Source organism: Eriocheir sinensis, chromosome 18 (assembly GCF_024679095.1).
Source record: "Eriocheir sinensis breed Jianghai 21 chromosome 18, ASM2467909v1, whole genome shotgun sequence".
Lineage (NCBI taxonomy): Eukaryota > Metazoa > Arthropoda > Malacostraca > Decapoda > Varunidae > Eriocheir > Eriocheir sinensis.
In genome coordinates, this window is record NC_066526.1 from 18,216,519 (window position 1) to 18,243,348 (window position 26,830).

Below are 26,830 nucleotides of genomic sequence, written 5' to 3' on the forward strand. Positions count from 1 at the left end.
ATGCGGAGAAAGAAGGAAGACGAGTAAGAGGAAATGAAAGAAAAGAAAGGAATGAGGAACGGTGAAAGAAATACAAGAAAAAGGGAAAAAGAAAATACGAGAGCGGAAGGAAATGACATGAAAATTGGGGAAAATATGAAAAGGAGCTGAGAATCGAGGAGGAAGGAGTGAGAGGGAATGAAAAGGAGGAAGAAAGGAGTGAGGAAAGGGCAGAAAGGTCATCATCCGAAATTGAGGAAAGACGAAGAAACCATCTGGAAACCCCTTGCGAGATATCCATTCCCTCAGGACGAAAAAGAGATTAAAAGAAAACGAAAAAAAAGTGAAATTCAAAGACACGCCGAGACGATGCAGCCCCCCCCCCCTCCCTCCCTTGCCCCTGCCCCTCTCCCCACCCCCAAAAAAATAAAACAAGGACAAATTGAGATGAAAAATATCGAGAAGGAGACCAAGAATAAGAGTCCCATCAGACGCATAACTTTCCCTCCGTCACGGCCGACTCAGGTGAACTATTAATCAGGTGGGGGATGCGACTAGCTCACCTGCCTCTCACCTGCCTCTCACACGTCCCACCTGTCTCTATATCACCTTCACTTTCACTTTCAAGCCCCACACACCGTCTTACCTCCTCCTTCGGCCCCACGAGAAGAGTCCAAGGTCGGTTTTTTTCCCAAGAGAAAACAGAAGACGCGTTACTTTAAGTTAGTTGAAGATTCTTTTCTTTTTCTTTTCTTTTTTTCCGTTTTTATTCTCACTTTTTTTCTTGTTTTGGGGTGTTATAAAATCAACAGTTAACGCCAGTATCTATTTCTAACGGTTTGTGCGTTTGTGTGTATGTATGTATGTATGTAGCTCTATCTATCTGTATTTATCTTTGTTTCATTCGTATCTCCTAATTACTCCTTATCGTTATTATCGTGAAGCATCGTCCCTTTTATCTAGTTTTATCTGATAGGAACGAATAGTATACATGAGACAGATAACGAATACAAGAAAAAAAAAAGAAGGAATAGAGGAACGGAAAAGGGAGGATTGAGATACAAAAGCCGTAAACACCTTTCAGTATTTTTCATTTCCTTCCTTTATTAATAGAACCTACCACCACCACCACCACCACCACCTCCTCACTCTCACTCTCCCCCAGCACCACCACTACCCCTCTCTCTCTCTCTCTCGCTCTCGCTCTCTTGCTCTCTCCCCACCTTCCCGATCCTCCCTGACAGCTCAATAATCTCCTTTCCTCATCGCCTCTTGGTTCTCCTCCAGACTCACGCTAGCAGGCCCGCACGGCAAGAGTCTTATAAAACACTCCTCGTATCCGCCAAGACTCGTTCGCCGGCGTCAATAGAAAACGGGATGAGTGTGTGTCAAGCTCGCGGTGTCTAGTTTTAATGTGATGTCACGGAAGAAAATGGGAATGTTAAAGAGAACGTTTGAAATGGCTTGGTGATAATAGTATGAGGGTGTCTGATGGAGTGAAGGGATTGAGAGAGAGAGAGAGAGAGAGAGAGAGAGAGAGAGAGAGATTTTGTTATTATTCTTTGTATTTTTCTTCTTTGCAGATTGATTAGTGGCTGAGTGTCCGTGGCCAGTCTTCGTGAGTACCAGTTCGATGTTTTTTCAAGTTGTTAAGCAGTTGTTGTTTTTTGTTGTTTGTTTCTGTTGTTGTTGCGTTGATAATAATAGTAATAATAATAATAATAATAATAATAATAATAATAATAATAATGATGTAGCAGCACTGTTATTATTATTATTATTATTATTATTATTAATATGTGTGTGTGTGTGTGTGTGAGAGTGTGTGTGTGTGTTTGTGTGTGTGTGTGTGTGTGTGTACCATGTCTGTTGTGCGTGGCGGGGGCAAGGAAGGAAGTGCGTGCATTTAAGTGTATATGTGTGTGTGTGTGTGTGTGTGTGTGTGTGTGTGTGTGTGTGTGTGTGTGTGTGTGTGTGTGTGTGTGTACGTGAATTTCCCTCGCATTATTCACCGACATTTCTCATCATGACTCACACGAAGGATTACCACGATTTAATATTGCCCCGAGTCATCCTTTCGAAGTGATGGATCGCGTCTCAGCGGTGGGCGGCGGTGGAAGGGTCTGCACGCGGGTAAATAAACGCATGAACAAAATACTCGCTGGTGTTGTGTGAAAAAAAAAGAGTGAAAAATGAGACTAAATTAATTGTGCGACTTTTTTTTCCTACTGCTGCGTCAATTAATTATGTATTTGCCGATCGCATTGCCCGATTTTTAGTATCCAGCATCTGGGTCTTGTGCCGAGTGAATAAATGAAAAATGGTGTGCAAAACGCGTAGAGTTCCAATATTGCGTGGTACGAAGAGTTATTGGATTGAGAGAATGATAGATTGATAGATAGATAGATAGATAGATAGATAAGTAGACAGACAGACAAAAAAGGTAGATAAACAGATGGATAAATAAATAGATAAGCCAATAGGTAGGTAGAGATAGGTGAATAGATAGATAGATAGATAGATAGGTAGGCAGGTAGGTAGAAAGACTTAGCGATTGATTAACTAATTGAAGTACTGACTGACTGATTGACTTTGGGATTAAAATAACACATGTAGCAACAAAATATATACACAGAGAGAGAGAGAGAGAGAGAGAGAGAGAGAGAGAGAGAGAGAGCGCGCCCACCTGTGTTCGTGTTTTCCTCAGTGAATCACATGCAATTAACTTTCCGATGCTTCACCTCCTCTCTCCATCTGACACCTCCTCCCTTCCCTCCCTTTCCTCCACCTCTCCCTCCACCTTTTTGCCATCTCTCCTCACCTCTCCCCCACCTCGCGTTTAATCTTCCTCCCTCTCCCTCCACCCCTTCCTCCTCCCTCCTCCTCTCTCACCTCACCTTCGCACCTGTCCTTAATTGGATCGAGTCTTTCAAGGTGTATTAGTGTCACCACAGGCAATAATAGCGGCAGGTGTTAGTAATAGTAGTGGTAGTAGTAGTAGTAGTAGTAGTAGTAGTAGTAGTAGTAGTAGTAGTAGATGTAGTAGTAGTAGTAGGAGGAGGTGTTGTTGTTGTTGTTGTTGTTGTTGTTGTTGTTGTTGTTGTTGTTGTTATTGTTGTTGTTGTTGTTGTTAGAGGAGGAGGAGGAGGAGGAGAAGTAGTAGCAATGGTAGAAGTAGTAGTAGTAGTAGTAGTAATAATAATGATAATAATAGTAGTAATAATAATAATAATAATAATAATAATAGTAAGGGCAAGAGTAAGTGTTCACGTCCTAAATTAATGAACAAACCTTTCTATGTTTTAATGGCCTGGCTGTTTTTTGTGGATTCGCTGCATCGGGGCCGTGAAACTAAACAAATAAAACATTTCAAACTCTGCGAACATTAATTGATACTCGTCCGTACACAAACCGGCATAGACATTACGTAATACCATCCCCAATCTTCACTTTATTTTTTTTTTCACTTTCTATACAGTGACGGAAAATACCTTAGTAAGAGGCAAAAAAAATATAAGTGACCGCAAATTCGCCTTTAGAAATACAAAAAAAATGCATATAAAAATTGTTCCGAAAAGTGACATTAGTAGGTTAATTATTGTGACGGGATATACCATAGTAGGAGGCAAAAAAAAATGACCACAAATTCGTCTGTAGATAAAAAATATGTATAAAAATTGTTACGAAAAAATTAAAGAAGTAGATGTAAAAAGCATCCGTTGTATATTGTTTTACTTGTGGTTACGAGAAAAAAAATCCAATGTCTGTGCAAAAGGCTATATATAAAAATGTTCTCAAATTCGTCTTTAGAAATACATGTAATGCGTATAAATATTGTGACGAGAAAAGACACAAGTAGGTGAAATACAATGACGGGATATACCATAGTAGGCAGAAAAGTTAATATAAAAATGGCCACAAATTCGCCTTTAGAAATACCAAAAATGTAAAAAAAAAAAATGGTACGAAAAAGCGACAGAAGTAGGTGAAAAAAATCCTCCGCTCTTTATTGTTCTGTTTATAAAGTTACGAAAATAAGTAATAAGCGGTTAAAGGAGAAAGAGTAAATTATGAAATGAAATGAACGTGGCAGTCAAAAGGAGTAATTTTAGTCCTGTCTTAATTATGCGACTAGAGAAATTCAGAAAAAAAAGACTGGAAAACGAGATAAACTATGACCTAAATATGGAAAACAAAAGACTGGCAAACGAGATAAACTATAACATAAATATGGAAAACAAAAGACTGGCAAACGAGATAAACTATGACATAAATATGGAAAACGAAAGACTGGCAAACGAGATAAACTATGACATAAATATGGAAAACGAAAGACTGGCAAACGAGATAAACTATGACATAAATATGGAAAACGAAAGACTGGCAAACGAGATAAACTATGACCTAAATATGGAAAACAAAAGACTGGCAAACGAGATAAACTATGACATAAATATGGAAAACGAAAGACTGGCAAACGAAATAAACTATGACAAAGTAAAAAAATAAAATAAAACGAGAAGAAAGAAGGAAACGATAGTGGAAGTACAACGAAATAAACTGATATAAAGTAGACATAAAAAAAGAAGGAAAATGATATAATGAAATAAACTATGACAAAGTAAAAAAACGAAATAAACTATGACAGAGTAAAAAAAAACTGAGAAAAGAGAAGGAAACGATAGAGTGAAAGTAAAACGAAATAAACAGATAAAAAGTATACATAAAAAAAAGGAAAATGATTGAATTAAATAAAAAACGAAAGTGATATAAAGTAATTAAGAAAACAAGGAATAATAAGGAAACTATAGACTGAAATCAAAACAAAATAAACTGGGTCATGAAATAAAGAGAAAAACTTGACTCCAGATTGGGCCTTAGATATGAAAAGAAATCTGACAAAGAAAAAGATGGAAGAAAAACGATATATTGAAATCAAAACAAAATAAAACCATCATAAAGTAAAGAATAAATTGACTTCAGTTTTGAGCTCAGAAATTTTTTAAAAATCTGGCACACAAAAAAAAAGGTCTTGAGAGTGAAAGTTTGGTCGAAAAATACAAAAAAGAAAAAACGATATATTGAAATCAAAACAAAATAAAACCATCATAAAGTGAAGAAAAAAATTGACTCCAGATTTGAGCTCAGAAATGAAAAGAAATCTGGCACACAAAAAAAAGATCAAGAGTGAAAGTTTGGTCTAAAAATACAAAAAGAAAAAATGATATATTGAAATCAAAACGAAATAAACTGATATAAAGCAAAGAAAAAAATTTGGCCCTGGAAATGAAAAGAAATCAGACACACACAAAAAAAAAAGGTCTTAAGAGTGAAAGTTTGGTCGAAAAATACAAAAAAAGAAAAAACGATATATTGAAATCAAAACTAAAATAAACTGATTTAAAGCAAAGAAAAAAAATCGGGCACTGGAAATGAAAAGAAATCTACAAACAAAGTCTCGAGAGTGAAAGTTTCGTGGAGTTTCTGCGTCCTCTGACTTCGCCGCGCCGAGGGAAACCTTTTCTGTTTGTCTGGCACACCACTCCGCGGGGGAAAAGGAATGGCAATAACGGTCAAAATGCAACGATAACTTATAGTCCCTGTCGCCTTCATGGGAGCCTTAGGTCAGGTGTTGTCTGGAAGGCCTCGTCTCTCTCTCTCTCTCTCTCTCTCTCTCTCTCTCTCTCTCTCTCTCTCTCTCTCTCTCTCTCTCTCTCTCTCTCTCTCTCTCTCTCTCTCTCTCTCTCTGTTCCTTGCGTATGGGGGGGAGGGTATGTGTGTGTGTGTGTGTGATTGTTTTATCTTTAATGTGTTGCATGCCTAAAATTGTGACTTTCCGTTTTCTTTCTCTTTCTCTCTCCTCTTTTGAATTGCTGTTTTATTTATTTTCTTGTATTTTGGTTTCCTTGTTTTTCAGTCATACACTTTCTCTATCATTTCATATTATGTTTTCAGGTCAATATTCTTTTTTTGTGTATTTTGTATTTTTAGGCAAAGGCTTATTCCAAGTTATATTTCCTTTATTTTTATTATATTACCGTTTTTATTTTTATTTTTTTTTTTTTTTACTCTTAAATATTTCCTGTGATGATGGAGGTGATGGTGATTGTAGAAGTGGTGATTATGACGGTGATTGTGTCAGGGGCGATGGTGATGGTTGTGATGATGGTGGTGGTGGCGTTCAGCATCCCCGTCATTATATCTTCCTCCTTCCTTCCTTTCCTCGTTCCCTCCTGCGTCACATTTCCTCTTTGATCGCTGCCTTCCTTCTCTCGCGTCTCCTCCGCGCCATTCAGTCTTCCCTTCATCCGTCACGGCGCCGCTCCGAGCATTTACATTTCACCTTTCCACGTTCGTTTTATTATTATCATGCTTTTCCGATTATAATTTCCGCTCCTTTGTTGATCGCTTCTCTCTGTGTCCTTTCCCCGTCTCTCTCCTCTTCTGTGTTTCCTCTCCTCTTTCTCTTCGTCTTGTGTTCTTCTTCCGTCTCTAATTTCAGCTCTCCCTTATTTTTGCATCTCTTTGTTCGACCATTATTGGGGATATCGCTGTTTCTACCCTTCCGCTTTCCTCTGGTTATTATATTATTGCTCTTTATTTGCCGACGAGAGGGCGAGGAGAGGAGATGAGGTGAGGTGAGGTGAGGTGAGTATCGCGATCAAGGTGAGAAGGGTGAGGAGCCACGCTCACACACGCACACACGCACACACATTGAGGGAAGGGTAACAACAGCGTCTCGAGGCATTACACTCTCCCGACAATTGTTCGTGCAGGTTTCGCGGCTGTATCGTGGCTCAAAGGGAAGCTGTTACTGCGGCTCCGTCTTGGTTTTATGTGACGTTTCCTTTCACGGGGATTGTGGCAAAATTGTGTTGTGTTCACCGGTTTTTGTTTTTTTGCTCTTTTTTCCTCTTTTTTTTTTCTTGTTTTCCTTCCCTCCCTTTCTCCTTCTCTCATCTGTTCCTTAACTTTTTTTTATGGGTTACTCTTCGCCGGTTTTCATTTTCTTGTTTTCTTTCTCTTTCCCTTTTTTCTCTCCTTCCGTCTTTCATTTGTTGGTTTCTCTCCCTTTTCTCTCTCTCTCTCTCTCTCTCTCTCTCTCTCTCTCTCTCTCTCTGTTTCCATTCCATTCCTTATACTTTTTTTTTTCATTTTCCTTCCTTCCCTGTTTTCTTCTTCTCTATCTTTACTTTCTCCCTTTTTCCCTCTTATTTTTCACTCCTTTTCATATGTTTCCTCCCTTTTTAAATAATTTCCTTCTCTCCTCTCCTCCCCTCTTTATCTCTCCCATTCTCCCTGCCCTGCTCTTCTTTTCTCATCTCCCTTTCTCTCTCCCTTTTCCATACTCTGTTCCTCTTGTTTTTTTCTCCTTTTTCCAGTCTTTTCTTCCCTTGACGCAGCCTTCCCGTTCGCCCGCGCCGCACAGGAAGGGAGGAAAGTCAAGAGGATGAGTCTCCCCTTCTCTTATACCCTCGTTTTCTTCGATGTCACCGGGAGAATTACACGTTATCGGCTTAATAGATAAGGAAAATTGAACGAACATCTCGGTTTCTTTCTCTTTAATTGTCTCGTTTTCACTGTTATTTCCATATTTTTTTCTATTTTCGTTCAGTATTATGATTATTGTTAGTGGTGGCGCTGGTGGTAGTAATAGTTATAATAGTAGTAGTAGTAGTAGTAATAGTAGTAGTCGTAGTCGTAGTAGTAGTAGTAGTAATAGTAATAGCAGTAGTAGTAGTAGTAGTAGTAGTGGTGGTGGTAGTAGTGGTAGTAGTAGAAGTAATGGGCAAAGAATGATAGTAGAAGTAGTAATAGCAGAAGTAATAGTGGTAGTCGTAGCAATAGTAGTAGTAGTAGTAATAATAATGATAGTAGTAGCATTAGTAGAATCAGTGGTAGTAGTTCACAGCCGCATTCGACAGTGCTACAACAGAAGAATAGGTGATAAGGAATTTAAACTCAAATCAGTCAAGTTTACCCTCAAAAACAGAATCACAGAGCACCAAATATTGACCTCCTTACCTGCCCAGAGTCCGCATAGACCAATCAGACCCAGTGACGAGGGGATTTAAAGTTCCTATGCTATTTTGTTTGACCTTGAGGCGGACAGAGACTCTCTTTAAATCCTGTTACTCTGGGACTCCGGACTGACAGTGTTTTGTGTGTGTGTGTGTGTGTGTGTGTGTGTGTGTGTGTGTGTGTGTGTGTGTGTGTGTGTGTGTTTGTTTTTACAGTAATGGAAGCAGCTCAAGGGTAACCTAAACGCAAAATAAAAAAGACCGCTATCCATTGTATTTCCCTCAAGTTTCTGGATGTTTTGTATCACCACGTTTTAAGGACTATTTCTTGATCGATTTCTTAGGATGCTCAGTGACTACGTAGTTTTTTTTTTCTTTAATATCTTATTCTTCCTATGTTTTTAAAGGTTATACATCACTACTATTTACTTTTTCCTGTGTTCCTCTAGTTTTTGTTGTTGTTGTTGTTGACTGATATGTAGGGAGGATCAGTGGATACGTAGATTTCTTATTATTTTCTTTTCTTATCCTGCCTATGTTTCTTTCAAGAGGAGGGTATCAGGACATCTCTCCTCTCGTATTTGACCTTTGTTTCTTTTTAGAGCAGCGTAGGAGCAGTTTTTTATTATTGTTTTCTTTTTTTGTGTGCCCTTGAGCTGCCTCCTTTGTTGTAAAAAAAAAAATACTACTTTTCATGTGTTTATCAATGTTTTTTTTTATTTGTTATCTGTGCGTTGGGAGGCTCACCGTCTACTTCGATTTTTGTTTCTGTCATTTTTTTAGTCCCCTCCTCTAGGTCGCGCAAGAACGCCGCCCCATCGGTTTGTAACTATAACACAGATTGCCAGTTAACCGGATTTGCTGTTGGGGTCTGGGTGACGGGTTATTGCGTGGGGGGGGAGTTGGCAGCTGCGAGAGGAAGGAAAAAAATCGACTAGAGAAGTATTATTTTGGCCGGATGTGTTGAGGGTGATGTTAGTTAATGTTGTTGTTGTTGTTGTTTCGCGTGTGTGTGTGTGTGTGTGTGTGTGTAAGTAAGTAAGTAAGTAAGTAAGTAAATATTTATTGCCTTTAAAATATAAGAATATTGTTATATATAAACATAACATAAAACATGGCAATGGCACAGCCTGTCAAGCCGAAGCTTCCCGACAGACATGGAATTATATTATTTTATTTAATGTTTACATTGGCACAAAATTGATACCTAATATATTATTAACTAACGTATAGAACAATAAGAATAATTATAATAATATGTTACTGAGAATAACAATAACAATATCAATTATAATAATAATAATAATAATAATAATAATAATAATAATAAAATAATAATAATGACATTTGATTACTACTTTGACAATTATATAAATAAGTTTTCACAGATTTTTAAAATGGATAAATTTATATGATTGAGAAGAGTCTTAATATGTAGAGGCAATGAATTCCACATTTGGGGACCTGAGTATAATATACTGTGCTTAAAGAGAAGTTCTGAACTGTGGACATATGAGATTGATATCATTACCTCGAATGTTGTATGATGTGTGTACCAGTCTGAAAATATTTATGAATATTTAAAATTTTATTTTGAGCTACTGATATTTTCCCAGACTGATACACAATAGGTGAGATGGGGATAAATAAATACTAGTGAGGATTCAGTAACATACCGCACATCCTTGCTAATTTATTTGTGACAAATGAAATATGTTGATTCCAATTCATATTCTCATCTAATGGTTATAGAAGGAATGTTATATTGTAATGAACGATTTTGAAAAAATATGTTTTGCAAAATTCAGACTCAATTCATTAATTTTAGTCCAATAATTAATTTTTTCTAGTTCTGTAACTAAATTTACATGAAGATCGTTAATGTTTACATTATTTAATAAAAGATTTGTATCGTCAGCATAAATCGTATATTTGAATTTAGAACTTACATTAACAATGTCGTTTATATAGATGAGAAAGAGTATCGGTCCTAATATTGACCCCTGCACACCACTCTTGTTGATGCTAAAGAAAGAAGAATACGTGGCGTTGCAATATACAGCTTGTGACCTATTGGTTAAATAACTTTCAAATAGTTTTAAGGGACTACCTCTAACGCCATAGTGACTTAGCTTACTCAATAAAATTTTGTGATTCAATGTATCGAATGCCTTAGATAAATCTAAAAATATTCCAATTAAATAATGTTTCTTTTCTAAATATGTGTGTGTGTGTGTGTGTGTGTGTGTGTGTGTGTGTGTGTGTGTGTGTGTGTGTGTGTGTGTTTGAAAGGGGGGGATAGGGTTCAAGATTTCCTATATCTTCCCTTCCCTTAACTTCCTTTCCCTTCCCTTCCTTTTCCTTCCCTTCCCTTCTCTTATCTCTTCCTCTTTTCTCTCTCTCTCTCTCTCTCTCTCTCTCTCTCTCTCTCTCTCTCTCTCTCTCTCTCTCTCTCTCTCTCTCTCTCTCTCTCTCTCTCTCTCTCTCTCTCTCTCTCTCTCTCTCTCTCTCTCTCTCTCCCCTGCCCCCTCCTGCCCCCCTCCCTTTCCCCTCTTTCCTCACTCATCTTGGTGCGGGAAATGGGCTTGTGATTGATGACGATGATGAATGACAGTGGTAGTTTTTTTTTCCTCCTTTTTTTGGCCACGCCCACAACACCAATTTATGTATCTAGGGAGGCGCTGAAGGGCGGTCGCGGCGTTGGGTAGTTCAGGGAGAGTTTTCAAAGTGGCTCCTTTTTCCCTTCGTGTGGCTCATGGTGTCCAGCGGGGCTCAGAGGGACGGGAGGCGAGATCGAAGGTATGGGAGATGACAGGCTTGATAGTGATCTTCGGCTATTATGGGAAAGACGATGGTGAGAAGGAAGAAGAGGAGGAGGAAAAGAAGGAGGAGGCTGAGGAGTAGAAGGAGAAATATTAAGAGGAGAAGAGGAAGAAGAGGAGGAAGAAGAGAGGGAGGAGGCTGAGGAGTAGAAGGAGAAATATTAAGAGGAGAGGAGGAAGAAGAGGAGGAGGAAAAGAAGAAGCAAGCTGAGGAGTAGGAGGAGAAATATTAAGAGGAGAAAAGGAAAATGAGGAGTAGGAGGAGAAAGATTAAGATGAGAGAAGAAAGATAATGAGAAGTAGGAAATGAAGAAAGAGAAGAACAAGAACAAAAACAAGATGATGATGAAGAAGAAGAGAAAATAAATGAAAGATATAAGAAAAACGAAGGAAAAGGAGATTGAAGAGGATGTAATATAATGACAAGTTAATACGATAGTGATGATAAAATGATGATGAGCAGGAGGAGGAAGAAGAGGAAAAAGAAAACGAGGAGGAGAAGGAAATGGAGAGTAAGATAATGCGAATGTAATATGATAATGACGATGATGATAATGATGATGACGACAGGGGTGAAATATGATAACAATTGTATACGTTCTAATGAAAAACACCGTATCCTACAACGCAGCGCTGATACAATGGAAATCTTATCATGTTCGTCGAAATTAATGTCTTCATCGCTAAATCACAAGTGTTCGTTACGTCAGGAAGGGAAAAGATTTATTGTACTAGGCCTTATTTATTGCCTGTGTGTGTGTGTGTGTGTGTGTGTGTGTGTGTGTGTGTGTGTGTGTGTGTGTGTTTCCAAATTGTTGTCGTGAATTATTGCCTATGGATACGAATTTTTATATTTATTCTTTTCGTTATATTCATTTCGCTTTATTTTTTTATGTTTCTTTATAACGAAATACGGCGATAAATTTGGAAGACGCAACATATGGCCGCGTATAACAACATACAAACAAACCTAAAATAAAAACTGTAAACTGCGAGCCTTCACTAATAAAGGGCACACAAACAAACACGTACACACACAAACAAACAAACAAACAAGCAAGCAAACAAACACACGCTCACACAGAGAGAGAAAGAAAGATAAATAAAACGAGGAGTGAAAACTTAAAAAACAACAAAAGAAAGAAAGAAGGAAAAAGGAAAGAATAAACAAACAGACCGACAGACACAGCGAGAGTCGGAAAAAACAAACACACAAAAAAAACACAACACCGACAGTTTTCAAAAGACTCTAACATAGGCAAGGACACACACACACACACACACACACACACACACACACACACACACACACACAGTCACAAACACACACACACACACACACACACACACACACACACACACACACACACACACACACACACACACACACACACACACACACACACACAGACAGGCTGACAGACAAAGAGATAGGAAGACAGAAAGATCATACTGACTGATTCCCAGACAGACAGACAGACAGACAGACAAACAGATAGGCATACCTCGCTAGACAGATTCCCAAATAGATAGACAGACAAACGCACAAATGGAACACACAAACACACATACACACAAAAATTAAATAGAACACAAGCACAAACACACAAATAAACAAGAAAAATCAACAAAAACAAACAAAACTAGACAGAAAGGCAAACAGACAGGCAGACATAAAACCAGACAGACAGACAGACAGACAGACAGACGGGTAAACAAGGAAACAGAGACAGTCAGACAAGCGGACAGACAGATTGACAAATGCACAAACGAAACAAACAAACACACACACACACACACACACACACACACACACACACACACACACACACACACACACACACACACACACACACACACACACACACACACACACACAAACACAAACAAACAAACCACATACAAACCCAAACAGACAGACGTAGAAACGGGCAGATAGACAAACAGACAGACACGCGAGGAGACAAAGACGGACAGACAGGCAGACAGGTGGACGGACAGACAGGCGGCTGGAAACAGGAGTGGATTAAGATGGATCACTTGCAAGTAGTGTAATAAATGACACGATGAAGGCGCCGCATTGTGAGGGCGAGGAAATGTGAAGGAGGAGGAGAAGAGGAGGAGGAGGACTGAAAAATATGGTGAGGAACAGCGTGATGGTGGTGATGGTAGTGGTAGTGTTGGTGGTAGTATAGTGGTGATGGTGGTTGTAGTTGTGGCGACAGAAATGCTTGTGTGTGAGATCCATGTTGTGAGTGAGTGAGTGAGTGAGTGAGGAAGTGAATGAGGGAGGGAGGGAGGGAGGGAAGGAGGGAGGAAGAGAGGGAGGGAAGGAGGGAGGGTGGGAGGGAGGGAAGGAGGGAGTGAGGGAGTAAGGAAGGGAGGGAATATAAGGGGAAGAAGGAGATTAGAAAGGAAATGAAGGAAATGGGAGAGAGGGGGGGAGGAAGGAAGAAAGGAAAACAGAGGGGTGAGTAGGAAAAAAAAAACAGATGAAAGCAACAGAAAAAAAAGTCAAGGAAAAATAGCAAAAGGAAGAGGAAGATAAAGGAGAAACTAAGATAAAGAGGCGGAGTGAATGAATAAGTGAGTGAGTGAATGAATGAGAGAAATATAGAGAGACTAGAAACGGCGCATTAAGAAAACGATTGAAAGTGAGAAGCGACAGATAAAAAAGAAGTGAAAGATGAGAATCGATACTGTAACTTGACTGCGAAAGATGGTGATGATGAAGATGATGATGATAATGAGGAGGAGGAGAAGCGTGTGAAGGATGATGAAGGAAGGAGTGCAAGGAGGAAGAAGAGGCGAAGGAGGAGGAAGAACAGAGAGCAATAAAGGAGGAAACGATGAGAAGAGGAAGAGAACAAGGAGGAAATGCAGAGAGAGAGAGAGAGAGAGAGAGAGAGAGAGAGAGAGAGAGAGAGAGAGAGAGAGAGAGAGAGAGAGAGAGATAACGACCCTCTTCACTAATAGACGCTCTAAACACCGCCAATAAATTCCAAGGTGCACATTCCCTTTACGATGTGAGCGCATTTAGCTTGAGCGTAAAAAAATCCACGACCATCACCAAGCCGACTCAAAGGCCACGACGGGCAAAACAAGTGAGGATGAACATTCCCCTAAAACCTATTTTCCGAAAATCGAATGGGAGACCTCTGCAAGCGATGCAGGAGGAAAAGGAGGAGTCAAATCACTGTAAAAAGCATACAACAAGGGCACATTTTATGCTCTCATAGCGAGAGCGAACAGTGAAAAACAAGAAACACCTGCTATTGTATAATAATTCCATATAGACCGCCTCCGCGATGCCAGTGCAGTCTCTGTCTCCCAATTACAGAAAACATATTGCTTTACTGGAAGGATTTCAACGACAACGACAAAGATGATTAGTCGATGTAACACAGACATTGGAAGGTTTTTTTTTCCCGTCATTTCGCTGCGTCAGAGAGTAACTGATAACGAGGGGCTTCTTCCATCTCTCAATATCGAGGAGGCATCTTTCATCTGCTCCCAAGTGTGGCGGGCGGTCAGAAGCAACCACACCAGGGGGCACCTCAATGGAGCCAATAGGCTTTCTGTTGCCTGCATTTCCATGTTTCCATGTTTCCATGAAACCTCTACCTCTCTACCTCTCTACCTTTGCCATTCTACCTCCATGTCTCTGTCTCAGTCTCTCCCACTCCTGCTCTTTCCCCTCCTTTTTTTTTTCTCGAGCCTCTCCTCAATATCTTCTCTCTACCTATCTACCTTTCCATCTGTCTACCTCTACCTTCCTACCTTCATTCTCTCTCTCAGTCTCTCCCACTTCTTTTCTTACCCTCCTCTTCCTCGTATCTGTATCTCTTTCCTAATTTCCCGAAGCTGCCTCCAGTCACTCTACCTATCTACCATCCTACCTTCATCTCAAGCCCTTCCGTTCCCTCTCCTCTTTCCCCTCCTCCTCCTCTTCCTTCTCCTCGTTTCTGCGTCTCTTTCACTCTTGCCGCCATTTACAGGCCTCAAAAGTTCTCCTCAAAGCGAGCGGCCGTGAGTGTGTCCTCATGAATCGGTAATAAGCAAAGACGCGGAGCCGAGGCCGATTTTAACTCCCCTTCGCCGCGAACCTCAAAGGGTGCGCATCGGTCCGCCCGTAAGTGGCTGTCTCCTCGCGTCACGGGAAGAGCTGGGTTGGTCGCTTTGCCGCCTTACGCTGGCTTTCCGCGGCTTAGGGCGGAAAGAGGACGAGAGAAGGAGAGAAAGATAAAGAGTGAGAGAGGCACCGTAGTCACATACACGGTAGAAAACAAACACTAGAAAACCCGAAGCCGTATACAAACACAGTGACAGAGAAAGAAGCACCTTAGACTTGTACACGGTAGAAACCAGTCTAGAGAACCTGCAACCTCGCACAGAGAGAGAGAGAGAGAGGCACATTAAACACACACACAGTAGAAACCAAGCCTTAGGAAACCTGAAACCATATACCAACACACTAACAAAGAAAAAGACACACAACACACACACGATAGAAACCAAAATGTAGAGAACCAAAAGCCATATCAAGACATTGGCAGCGAAAGAGGTACACATCAGACCCACGAACGGTAGAAACCAAGCCCTAGAAAACTTGAAACCTCACAGACACACTAATAGCAAGAAAGAGACACACCACATCCACGCACGGTAAAAATAAAAAAATAAAAACAGGTATCAGAGAGTTCATAAAACCTCACACATAAACCCTGGTAGCAAGAGAGGCAAAGCAGGCGGTATAGAGAGCAAGCAAGTACCTGAGCCGTGAACCTTAGCCTTGCGAGCTGATGTGTTGAGCCGGGGAAGAGCGGGAGAGCTGGAGCCTTAAGGAAATGCGAAATGGATGGTAGACGTGCATCGCAGATCAAAGCCCTGATTAAAGTCTTGGGGGGAGATGGAACCGGAGCAACGGGAACAACAGGGCCAAGGTGGAAAGAAAAATGTGAAGCTGTTACGCGAGTGTGGTAGGAATGCATTGCGGTGTTAGGCTGGGACGAAGAGGAGGAGGAGGAGAAAAGGAAGAAGGAGAAGCAGAAGGGGGAGGAGGAAAAGAAGAAGCAGAAGGGGATGGAGAAGAGGAAGAGGAGGTGAGGAAGAAAAGGCAACAGAAAGAAGAAGGATATATTAAAGAAGAAAGCATTGGGGTGTTAGGCTGGGACGAAGAGGAGGAGGAGGAGAAAAGGAAGGAGAAGCAGAAGAGGGAGGAGGAAAAGAAGAAGAAGGAGGAGGGAATGGAGAAGAGGTAGAGGAGAGGAGGGAGAAGGAGGAAGTGAAGAACAAAGGGGAAGAGAAAGAAGAAGGATATACTAAAGAAGAAAACATTGGGGTGTTAGACTAAGACGTAGAGGAGGAGGAGGAGGAGATGAAGAAGAAGAAAAGGAGAAGGAAAAAGGATATACTGAAGAAGAAAGCACTGAGGAGTTAGTTGGGTTGAGGCAATGAGGAGGAAGAGGAGGGGAGAAGAACAAGGAGGAGGAGGTGAAGAATAAGTAGGAGAAGGAAAAAAGATAACGCAACGAAGAAAATACAGGAGGTAATAAAAAAAGAGAATGAAAATGCGAAGGAGGAGGAGGAGGAAGAGGACGAGGAAGAGGAGGAAGAGGACGAGGAGGAGGAGAACGAGGATGACGAAGAGAACGAAGGAGAGAACAACACACACACACACACACACACACACACACACACACACACACACACACACACACACACAGCCCCCTCATTCACTCTCTTCCCGCACAGCCCAGCGCCCTGCCTCGACCTACCCATGGAAATAGCTTGATTAAGGAGAGCCGGAGCACCCATGAGTGTGTACAAAGGGAGGGGGGCAGCAGGGGCGAAGGGTATTACGATTGTGGGGGCGGAGCTTTCAACCTACTGCAGTCTTTCCTTTCTGCTTCGTCGTTTTCGCGTTTTCTTTAGTCCTTCTTTTCCTTGCTTCCGTTTTCTTTTCATTTTCTTTTGTTGCTCGTTTTTCTGTCTGTCTTTTTCGGGCGTTTCTTTAGTTCTTTCCCTTTTGTTTTTATTTTTTTAACAGCCGTTGTTGTTTTCTCTCTCTCCCTGTCGTTGTTATTTCATAGGGGTTTTTGTTTTTGTTTTTGTCTTTGTTTTTTTCACTTTATTTTTCTTTTGTTTCTTCATGTTTGTGTGGCATTAGGTGAAAGCAAATGAAGTTAAGTAAGAATGATAAAAAGAAGAAAAGAAAGACTAGGAGAAAAGAAAAAAGCAAGCAAATTAGATAGATTAATAGGTAGATAGATAGATATGTAGGAAGGTAGATACAGAAACATATAGGAAGAGGGACAAAAATAAATTATAGACACAAAAACTGACCGACAACAGAAAAATGAAAAAAAGCAAACATGAAAGAAACAGAACGAAAATATTAAACATGGAAGAAGGGACACGAAACAGACCGACAAGCAGATGCTGATACACGAAATGGAGAAAATTTTATGTGGAAGAAACAGAACATAACAAAGTGAAAGTGAAAACAGAAGCAGAGAGAATAACAAAGTGAGCATAACAAAGTGAAAGTGAAATTTTATGTGGAAGAAACAGAGAGCATAACAGAGTGAAAGTGTGGGAGAGAGGTGAGGAGGAGGAAGATAAGGAAAAGGGGGAGGAAGAGAAATGGGAGGAGAAAGAGGAATGGGAGGAGAAATAGGTATGGGAGGAGGAGGAGGAATGGGAAGAGAAAGAGAAATAGGAGGAGAAAGAGGAATGGGAGGAGAAAAAGGAATGTGAGGAGGAGGAGGAGGAAAAGAAAAAAAACGACAACAGTATAACAGGAAGACCACGAGAAAGAACAAAACTCTCACACACACACACACACACACACACACACACACACACACACACACACACACACATGCACAAGGCGGAACAGAAAGAGGACGCCGAAGAAAAAAAATGGATGAAAATTATCTCGCTTTAGTTACTTTTCTCCGCCAAATATCCACACAATGTTGTTACTCTGCCTAAGATATCATCGCAGGACATTGATTCACCTTTAGATTGAGAGTTGAAGGAACGGAGACTTGACTTGATAGGATACAGACTCGCAGGTGTGTTCCAAGCTCTCACGTACCAAACAATGTCAGTTTTCACCACCTCAAAAACAACAGTAGATTCTAAACTGTTTTTCATCTTCGTTGAGTTTCGCATACTTCACTTTCAATGGTATTCTTCTTCTGTGTACTTGGAACATAATATTACTAGCAGAAAACTAATATGTTGGATGTAGTTATTGACACACGGAAAGCTTGCAGGGTTAACATGTGGAAGGGCCAGGGAGAAATCATTGCAGTCATATATGGGCACGCACGCACGCTTCCTCGCACACGCACGAACATACTGATTGAATTGCAGGAATAGATCTCTCGCCTTACACGGTCCACAGTCATTATTATTATTTTTATCATTTGCATTGTTATTATCAGTATTATTATTATTATTATCATTATTGTTACTACTACTACTACTACTACTACTACTACTACTGCCACTACTACTATTTCTACTACCCTCACCATCACCACTACCTCTAATACCATGCCATCAGACTTAATTCATGGGCCCACAAGAATCCCAGTACATTTACATCTTATATTGTACAGCGGGCGTTTGGTGAGACTACACAATAACAGGACGCCGGAAAAGAGGAGCTGGGAGGACAAAGCGAGCGAGTCCCCACAATGGCAGAGAAGAAAGGTTGATGTCGAAAGTACAACGCCCACAGCTGATGCCTGATGAGAGAGAGAGAGAGAGAGAGAGAGAGAGAGAGAGAGAGAGAGAGAGAGATTAGAGAGACAAACAGACTGACAGACAATCAATAAAGAAAGAAAGAAAAAAGAGTAGGAAATCAATAAAGAAAAAAAAAGAGTAGGAAATCAATAAAGAAAGAAAGAAAAAGAGTAGGAAATCAAAGAAAGAAAGAAAAAGCTAAATTCAAACATACAAACAGATACACAGAACGGCAAACACGTAAAACAGATTGATTGAAAGAAAAGAAAAGAAACAAACAAACAAACAGATACACAGAACGGCAAACACGTAAAATAGATTGATTGAAAGAAAAGAAAAGAAAGAAACAAACAAGACAAGCAAATATATATAGATTAATAGAAAGACATAAAAAAAAGTAGGTAAACAACAGACAAACTAACAAAGAAAACATCAAACAGCCAAACACACACACACACACACACACACACACACACACACACACACACACACACACACACACACACACACACACACACACACACACACACACACACACACACACACACACACACACACACACACACACACACACACACACACACACACACACACACTAAGAAAAAAGGAGACAAGCAAGTAGGAATGCATGAGTAAATACCATCCAGGGAGTGTGTCCTTATCACCTCCAGGACAATGCTTTCAGAGAGTGTTGGAGGCCGGAATGTGCTCGTGACCCACACCTCGGCCTGCGAACATAGAGGGGGGGAGATGGACGAAACGAGGGAGAAGGAAGAGGAAATGAGAGAAAAGGGAGTAGGAGGGTGAATGGGAAAGTAAACTGTGAATAGAGAAACGGTATAAAGAGGAGAGGAACGAAACGAGGGAGAAGAAAGAAATGAAAGAAAGGGGAAGTAAGAGAATGAATGTTAAAGAAAAATGTGGATGTAGAAATAAGGAGGAGGAGAAGAAGGGAAGAACAAGGGAGAAGGAAAAGGATATGAGAGATAAGGGGGAGTGAAAAGATGAATGGGAAAGTAGACGGTGTATAAGAAAAGGCCAAAGGAGAGGAATGGAACGAGGGAGGTGAAGAGGGAGTGAAGAAGGGGAAGGAATGGGAGGAGGGGAAGGAAGAGGAGGAAAGAGAAGGGGAATGAGGGAGGGAAAGAAGGGAAGTGAGGGAGGGAAAAGAAGAGGAGTGGGGAGGAGGAAGGGGAGAGAAAAGAACGCTGCAGGACTTGAGAACAGGAGGAAAAATCATACACGTAAATGCGAGAGAGGAAAATGTAGTTCAAACAGAAATCGTATGGAAAAGCCCGACAGGTTTATTGAGAGAGAGAGAGAGAGAGAGAGAGAGAGAGAGAGAGAGAGAGAGAGTTTTAAAGTTCTAACCGGCTTTCGTATTATTTATTCACTGTTCGATAAGTTAGTTTGGACAAGTGAACGGAGCGAGACTGCCAGACCCTCCATTCTCTCTCTCTCTCTCTCTCTCTCTCTCTCTCTCTCTCTGCGGTGAACCTAAATTCCAGACAGACAGACAGACAAAAACAGAACCATTCCGTTAAGACACACATTTCGCTCACTAACTTCGTCAACTTTATGGAGCCATTACGAATTTCGATACACAAGTCAGGGGAACGCCAAAGGGGGGGAGCGGGAGGACGGGGGTCGAAAGAGGGCACTCCCGATTTTTGCTGCTCTGTTCGTCATCCTCAAGAAATATCTGGAGGACTTTTTGCACTTCCCAGATCAAGACCAAGACTTCATCATTCTGGTTTCTTTCTTTCCTTTTCTCTTACGGTACCTTCCTTTCTCTCTCACTTTCTTTTTCTTTCTTGCATTCTTTTCCTTCATTTTCTCCTATTCCTCTTTCTTTACTTCTTCATTCTGGCCTTTTTTTCCTTTCCGGGTTTTTCTTTCTTTCCTTTTCCCTTACGTTACCTTCCTTTCTCTCTCTAATTTCTTTTTCTTTCTTGCATTCTTTTCTTTCATTTTCTTCTATTTCTCTTTCTTTACTTCTTCATTCTGGCCTTTTTTTCCTTCCTTTCCTCCTACCTTCCTTTCTTTCTCTCGTTATTTTCTTTATTTCTTTTTTTTTCATTTTCTCTTATTCTTTTTTCTTTCCTTCTTTATCATTTTGACTTTCTTTCTTTCCTTCTCTCCTATTTTGCTCTTTCTAATTCTTTTCTTTCTTTCTTTCTTTCCTTTTATTTTCTCTCATTCCTTTTTCTTTCCTTCTCTATAAATCCGGCTTTCTTTCTATTTTTCCCTTTCTCCTACCTACCTTTCTTTCTCTAACTCCTTTTCTCTTTCATTCTTTTCCTTTATTTTGTCCTGTTCCTTTTTCTTTCTTTTTTGACCCTGGCTGTCTTTCTGAAGTGGTGGAGTCCTGCCAACGTTGTCTCTCCTTCTCTTTCTCAACCTCTTCGTCCATTCTCATCCTTCTATTTTCCCGCGTTTTCCTCCTCCTCCTCCTCCTCTTCGTCGTCGTCCTCCACCTCTTCAATCTACCAGCTAATGCAGTTCGGCCATCATCTTGTCTCAGTGCTCCTCCTCCTCTCTCCTCTTCTCTCCTCTCCTCTCCTCTCCTCCTCCTCAATAACATCCGGTTCTCACTCTCTGATTTGTGTGTTTATTTGTACCTTTCCCTTTTTTTCCCTTTTCTTTAATTTTCTTTCTTTTCCCAATTTCCGTTGTTGCATGTCACTGTCTTCCCGTGTGTGTGTGTGTGTGTGTGTGTGTGTGTGTGTTTGATAGTATTCTTTTGTTGCGTATGAAAACTTTCTTCTCTAGTTTTATCATCCTTTTTTTCTGCTCTCAAAACCTCGCTTCGTGTTATTGACTGAATGGAAGTTTGTTTGTTTTTTTCTTTTTTTCTTTTTCTTAATCATCCGACTGTTTTCGAGACGGCCTTTTTTTACACACCAACTCAGAGCCAATTCCACAATCAAACATCGGGTCTTTGTAATCCCCCCGAACCAAACTATACAATCCTTCACAATCCCCAATGGTTAGGTTTTCAATGCAACGCCAGCAGACCCACAAGAGATTTCACGTATAGTTTCCTCAGATTCCTTGACTTATACATGAACTTAAAACACTATACTAGGAATTTTCGAGATCTTTGGTATTGGTTTGGGAGCCTGCTTACCACCACCACCCCTCTCCCACCCACCCACCCCACCCCCTAATGTCGAACTGTATAAGTGGTCATCAGTGAGTCAGTCTTCTTCATATTGTTCATACAGCGACCGAGTTCTCTTTAGTCATCTCCCTCGTGACCTATTTACAAGCCTCCTCACTGTCCTAAGAGATGTGTGCTTCTTGTTGTCTGGTACTTACTGATCTATTTAAATAAGCCCCCACCTGTTGTTTGGGTCTTCACAAGTCTTTCACAGGAGTTTTGGGCATTTCCAGGGGTAGTTTTATGACCCTGATGGTAGTTTGACCCTTCTTCTGTACCATGAACCTAAAAAAAAATCCGTACAACTCGGCTGATCTCTTTTTTTGACCTTCGGAAATAGTTGATGTGGGAAGCGGAAGCGGCCGACCATGGACTTTGATGCTTCCATTCGGCCCCTTGCGTCATCGTCACCCCGCGCGAGGCTACCGATCAGTTGATGAGGCCAAAACAAGCAGGCGTCTGCCGTGTGTGCGTCGCGGCGCCGCTCCATCCCCTTCATGACCTGCCGTGTGGATATTCGTATCGGTGAGCCGCAGAGACACACGCCAACCTTTGTTTAGTCCAGTGGGTGACGCTTTTGCTTCAGATGAACATTAACATAGAAGCTTGATCTCTCTCTCTCTCTCTCTCTCTCTCTCTCCCGTGACCTCTTTCGCTTGCGAATCCACCTCGTGTGCTGTACTGAACTGTACTGTAGATCTTGCTGTGCTGCTATTTCGCGTCGTGCTGCGTACTGCTTTATTGTCAACCAGTTTTAGCTGCCCAGAGGTGTGCTGTTTGCTGTGCGACATGCTTCATTGGATTGGACATTATTGTGTGTTTTTTTTTTTACCCACTCTCCTCTCCTGTCTACCCCTCTCGCAGTACGCACCTCCTAAACATATATACACCTATACACAACACACACAAAACACTCTTTTACACATTCAGACCTACCTGACCTGACTTGACCAGATTATTGAGACCCAGGACGATCGACCGTCTGCAAGAGATCTGCCTGTTGACTCAGCAGATGGAAACGAGACTCCTTCAACAGGACGAAAGGCGGCGCGGCTGGCGAAGAAGACCGAACTAACAACAACTAGTACTACTATTGCAGGAGTTTAGTTTATCCAGGCGCGTCCCGTCGCCCCTCACGCTCATCACCCTCCTCACCTGCACTCTCCTGCACTCCACCCACCCAGAAGAAGGTTTAACGCCTGGAACGATTTCCAACAGACTCGTAACATTGAACCCTCCAGTACCTCTATTACCAAGCAGAAACAAATTTGATGAACTGCGATGTCTTGCTCTGCAGAAAACTTTGAATTGACGGATAAAAGTTTGATTACGAAATGCGCGGCGTTAAACCTCTCTCTCTCTCTCTCTCTCTGACACACACACAGCTTTGGTTAACTGCAACATCGACAGTATTGCCTCACATCAAAATTGACAAAGCTTACTCTAACACAAGATCCCGTGCGTGAGTTCAGCCTTTTCGTAAAACTCTCTCTGACTTTAGTTCAACCTAGATGACCTTGTTTCAGCCCAACATTCGCCTAACACAACTTTACTTACGTTACAGACATTACAGACAGCCGTGCTTAAGTCCAACAACCACATGACCCTGCCTTAATTTAGTCCAGCAAAGGCATAATTCCTCCACTTATACAATTCATAGGATACAACTCCCATTATTCGGCATCTTTGCATTGTTACATAAGTTCAACGCAGGCGGTTTTACCTCAATCACTCCTAGGATAGACCTCGCCCTCTTCACCTCCGTAACGCCACAGTTCTGCTCGCTCATCAGTATCATAGAGTTTGCCAAATGTTCTTCTGTTTGGCTTTTCAGTGTCTAACCGTCCACTATTTTTTCCATCCGTACTCTCCTCACTGTGTTATCGGCATTCCCAAGATAACAGCATGCAACTTTTCCTGCTTACTTATCATACTTCTCAGGATGGACCTCTGTCTACCTTATCAGACACTTGCGATCACATCAAGTACCATGTGTGTTTTTGTTTTACATTCTCACAGTGCTGTTCTTTTGTATTACTAGCTATCCCCCTTCTTAAATGGCAGTTTCCTAGACGCGGATTTAGCATACTGACGGTCGTTCTCTGCATAGATGTATTGTGATGATAAGTGGCCGTGATGCGTCATACCCACATTGTCTTGAGAGAATGGTGGGCGTGACAAGTGTGCTGAAGGAACATTGTAACACCCAAGGCACGTACTACATCCACAGACCAAATTTGTCCTCCTCGGGCGTGTTATTTCATCTGATGTTGTGAAATGTACAAGTATTATAAGAAAAGGACTAATTCCAAGCCAGTAGTCGTCGAGTCTATATTGTGGGAAATAGTCGACAAGCCTGAAGTTAGACTCGAAAAGATAAAGGGTCATATTCTTAAACATTTCGCCCCCCAAGCATATACATTTAACAAGGCTTTCGTTAGAGTTGTGGGCATTTCCATGAGTAGTTTTATGGCCCTGGTGGTAGTTCGACCCTCTGTTGTACCGTGAACGTGAAAAGGACTCATTGCAACTCGATCTATCTTCTTGTCTGCCTTGGAGTAGAGTTGATGCGGGAGGCGGAAGCATCTGAGAATACCAACCTTTAAAGACTAACGCCTCGGAAGCTGCGTCATCTGCTGCTGAACAGGACCCGTATTCTCAAACCTTTCGTCGCCCAAGCACACACATTTGACAAGGTTTTCGTAGGCGCTTTGGGGCATTTCCAGTGGTAGTTTAATGGCACTGGTGGTAGTCTGACCCTTCTCCTGTACCATGAACACACTAAAAGCTCATGAGGACCCGATTGATCTCCTTTTCGGCCTTTGGAAGTAGTTGATGTGGGAGGTGGAAGCGTTTGAAGATACCGACCCAGGAAACACTGCCGTCATTGCCATCGTCACTCTCGCACCCCCAACAAACCCGCAGCTCCGAGTGAGGGGTTCGGAGAGGGACGCAGCTTTGGCCAACGACTGAACCACACAAGCACCTCACCGACAGTCACTTCCAGGGATCGAGGTGAGTTTGATTCACTCGTCTTGGCACCTGAATATTGCCGATGTTGTTGACACTTGGCACCTTGTTTACATGCTGCTTCTTAGTCATTAGAAAAAAAGTTGAGTGAGTCATTGTTTTCCCAGTATGGGGACGAGTGCTGTGCTGACGGCGGTGTGGCTGGCGTGGGGGTGTGGCCTTCAGGATGTGGTCGCCGCCGGATTCGATGAACGGTGAGTGTCATTTTATCATCACCGTGATCGTCTTAACCATCACCAGTCGTTAAAGAGGGCGTTTCATGGACAAATTATGATTTTTTCTGTCTTGATCAAAGTTGCATATATACTATGAGACACATTATGTATTGTAAATCACACACACACACACACACACACACACACACACACACACACACACACACACACACACACCTTTTCGTGGGTAAACCTTACGTAGTGCAGCAACATTATATGTATTAAAATTTTAGTAATGAGATTATTATAAATATATTATAATACTGACTGGTCGTTACTTCTCAGCCCTCCACAGTACACCACCCACCACCACCACCCTGTGAGCTGCTGTGCCCGTGTTTCGCCAGAAGTCAGCACCAGCCTCCCTCAGCACCACAAAGCCGTATCAGCCGTACCGTGCGCGCCCAACAGTCCAGCGGTATGTAAGTATCTCAACAACGGTACATATATTATTTCTAGTTAAACGCCTCTAGTTCCCAGCTTATTTGAAAATTTTTGTCATTCATCAACTTATTTTCAAAGCAAGAATGCATAAAGATAATATCGGTTGATGCTGATGGAAATAACACTCGATGAAATTATTATGTTAATGTCACGTTACAGGAAGAAGCGTGTTCACCAGGGTTGAGACTTGGCTGTCACTTACTCAAGAAGAGCCAGCGAGGAGAAGGCAAAGCTCCTGCAGCAGTCACGCGTCAGGGCACACGAGCTGGTGATGGAGATACATTTGGTTTTCCAGCTTGTAACAGTCACGAAGTATTGCTTCAAGCGACGGACTCCACTCAAGGCACAGGCAACAGTGGGGCTTCACCTCCCCCGAGGCTTGACAAGGAGAATATGACAGGGGAAAGGAATCCATATCTTGATGAACATGAAACCAAGGCTTTTCAAAATGGTGTCAGAAATTTATCTGAAACGGTAATCGTAAACGACCAGTATTCAACAAATGAAACAGACAAACAATTCATGAAATATAAGGACAAAATACAGTATGAGAGTTTGTATGAGAATAACTATTCAGCTGAATCTGATGGTACAGGGAATACTACACACATTGCCAATATTAAAATTCCCTCAGCACCGAACGTCTTTACTGACAATGTACAGGACGACAATACTCTTGACGTTTATGAAGATGGCAATGACTTTACGTCTTCCAAATCGAATGTGTTTTACCCTCCACCAAGAAGGCCGAGCCGCGCCAGACACCTTCGGGCTGTGGACGAGCCTTCCACTTCCCTGCGTGATGGATCTGATCTGAGCTGGAAAAACCCTGCTGACGAGTACCACCCAGTCAAGTTGGACCTTGCTTCAGAGAGACAGGTTCACCCGCTGTTCTCCAGTTTCCAGTTTAAAAAAGGTGTCATGTTTAGCATTTTCATTTGGGTTTATCTCGTGGCCTTCGTGTACGCCATGTGCTGCATACTATCCTCTATCGTCACCCCGTTTTCTATACTCGGTGTCATCGTCAAGGTGTTGTTGGTTCACTACTTCCCGACCATAGTACGGCTGGAGGTGTTTCGTGCCGTTGATTATATCATGACTTTCATCTACAACACTTTTACCTGAGACTCTGTACACTGATTATCACTTATGAAAAGTTTGCCTGAGAACAAAGTATGCTTCCTTGGTTACACGTATTGTGGTACTTTACAGAGATTCTGAATTTAGAATTTAAAGAATTGCTGTGATAGGAATTGTCAGATTAACTGAGTAATTACTTTCACATGTTGAATAAAGAGTTTGGCATCACATATTGTTTTCTGACCAGCAAACAAACATTAAACTTATTCACACACACACACACACACACACACACACACACACACACACACACACACA

At 41.4% G+C, this 26,830-nt stretch overlaps 1 protein-coding gene across 3 annotated transcripts; it reads left to right on the forward strand.

Moving 5' to 3' along the window:
• The first annotated feature begins 1,559 nt into the window (after nucleotides 1-1,559).
• On the forward strand, nucleotides 1,560-26,740 carry LOC127000403 (uncharacterized). 3 transcript variants are annotated; one of them, XM_050864099.1, is made up of 6 exons: nucleotides 1,560-1,597; nucleotides 22,084-22,268; nucleotides 24,576-24,758; nucleotides 24,881-24,967; nucleotides 25,274-25,406; nucleotides 25,592-26,740. In XM_050864099.1, the coding sequence occupies exons 4-6, from the start codon at nucleotides 24,882-24,884 to the stop codon at nucleotides 26,555-26,557; spliced, it is 1,185 nt and encodes a 394-aa protein (XP_050720056.1). In that variant the 5' UTR covers nucleotides 1,560-1,597; nucleotides 22,084-22,268; nucleotides 24,576-24,758; nucleotide 24,881; the 3' UTR covers nucleotides 26,558-26,740. The 3 variants fall into 3 exon arrangements, 2 of the variants coding, with proteins under 2 accessions (XP_050720056.1, XP_050720057.1); XR_007754021.1 differs by lacking the exons at nucleotides 1,560-1,597; nucleotides 22,084-22,268 and having other exon boundaries at nucleotides 23,101-24,758; nucleotides 25,274-25,410; XM_050864100.1 differs by lacking the exons at nucleotides 1,560-1,597; nucleotides 22,084-22,268; nucleotides 24,576-24,758 and having other exon boundaries at nucleotides 24,774-24,967.
• Nucleotides 26,741-26,830: the final 90 nt, after the last annotated feature.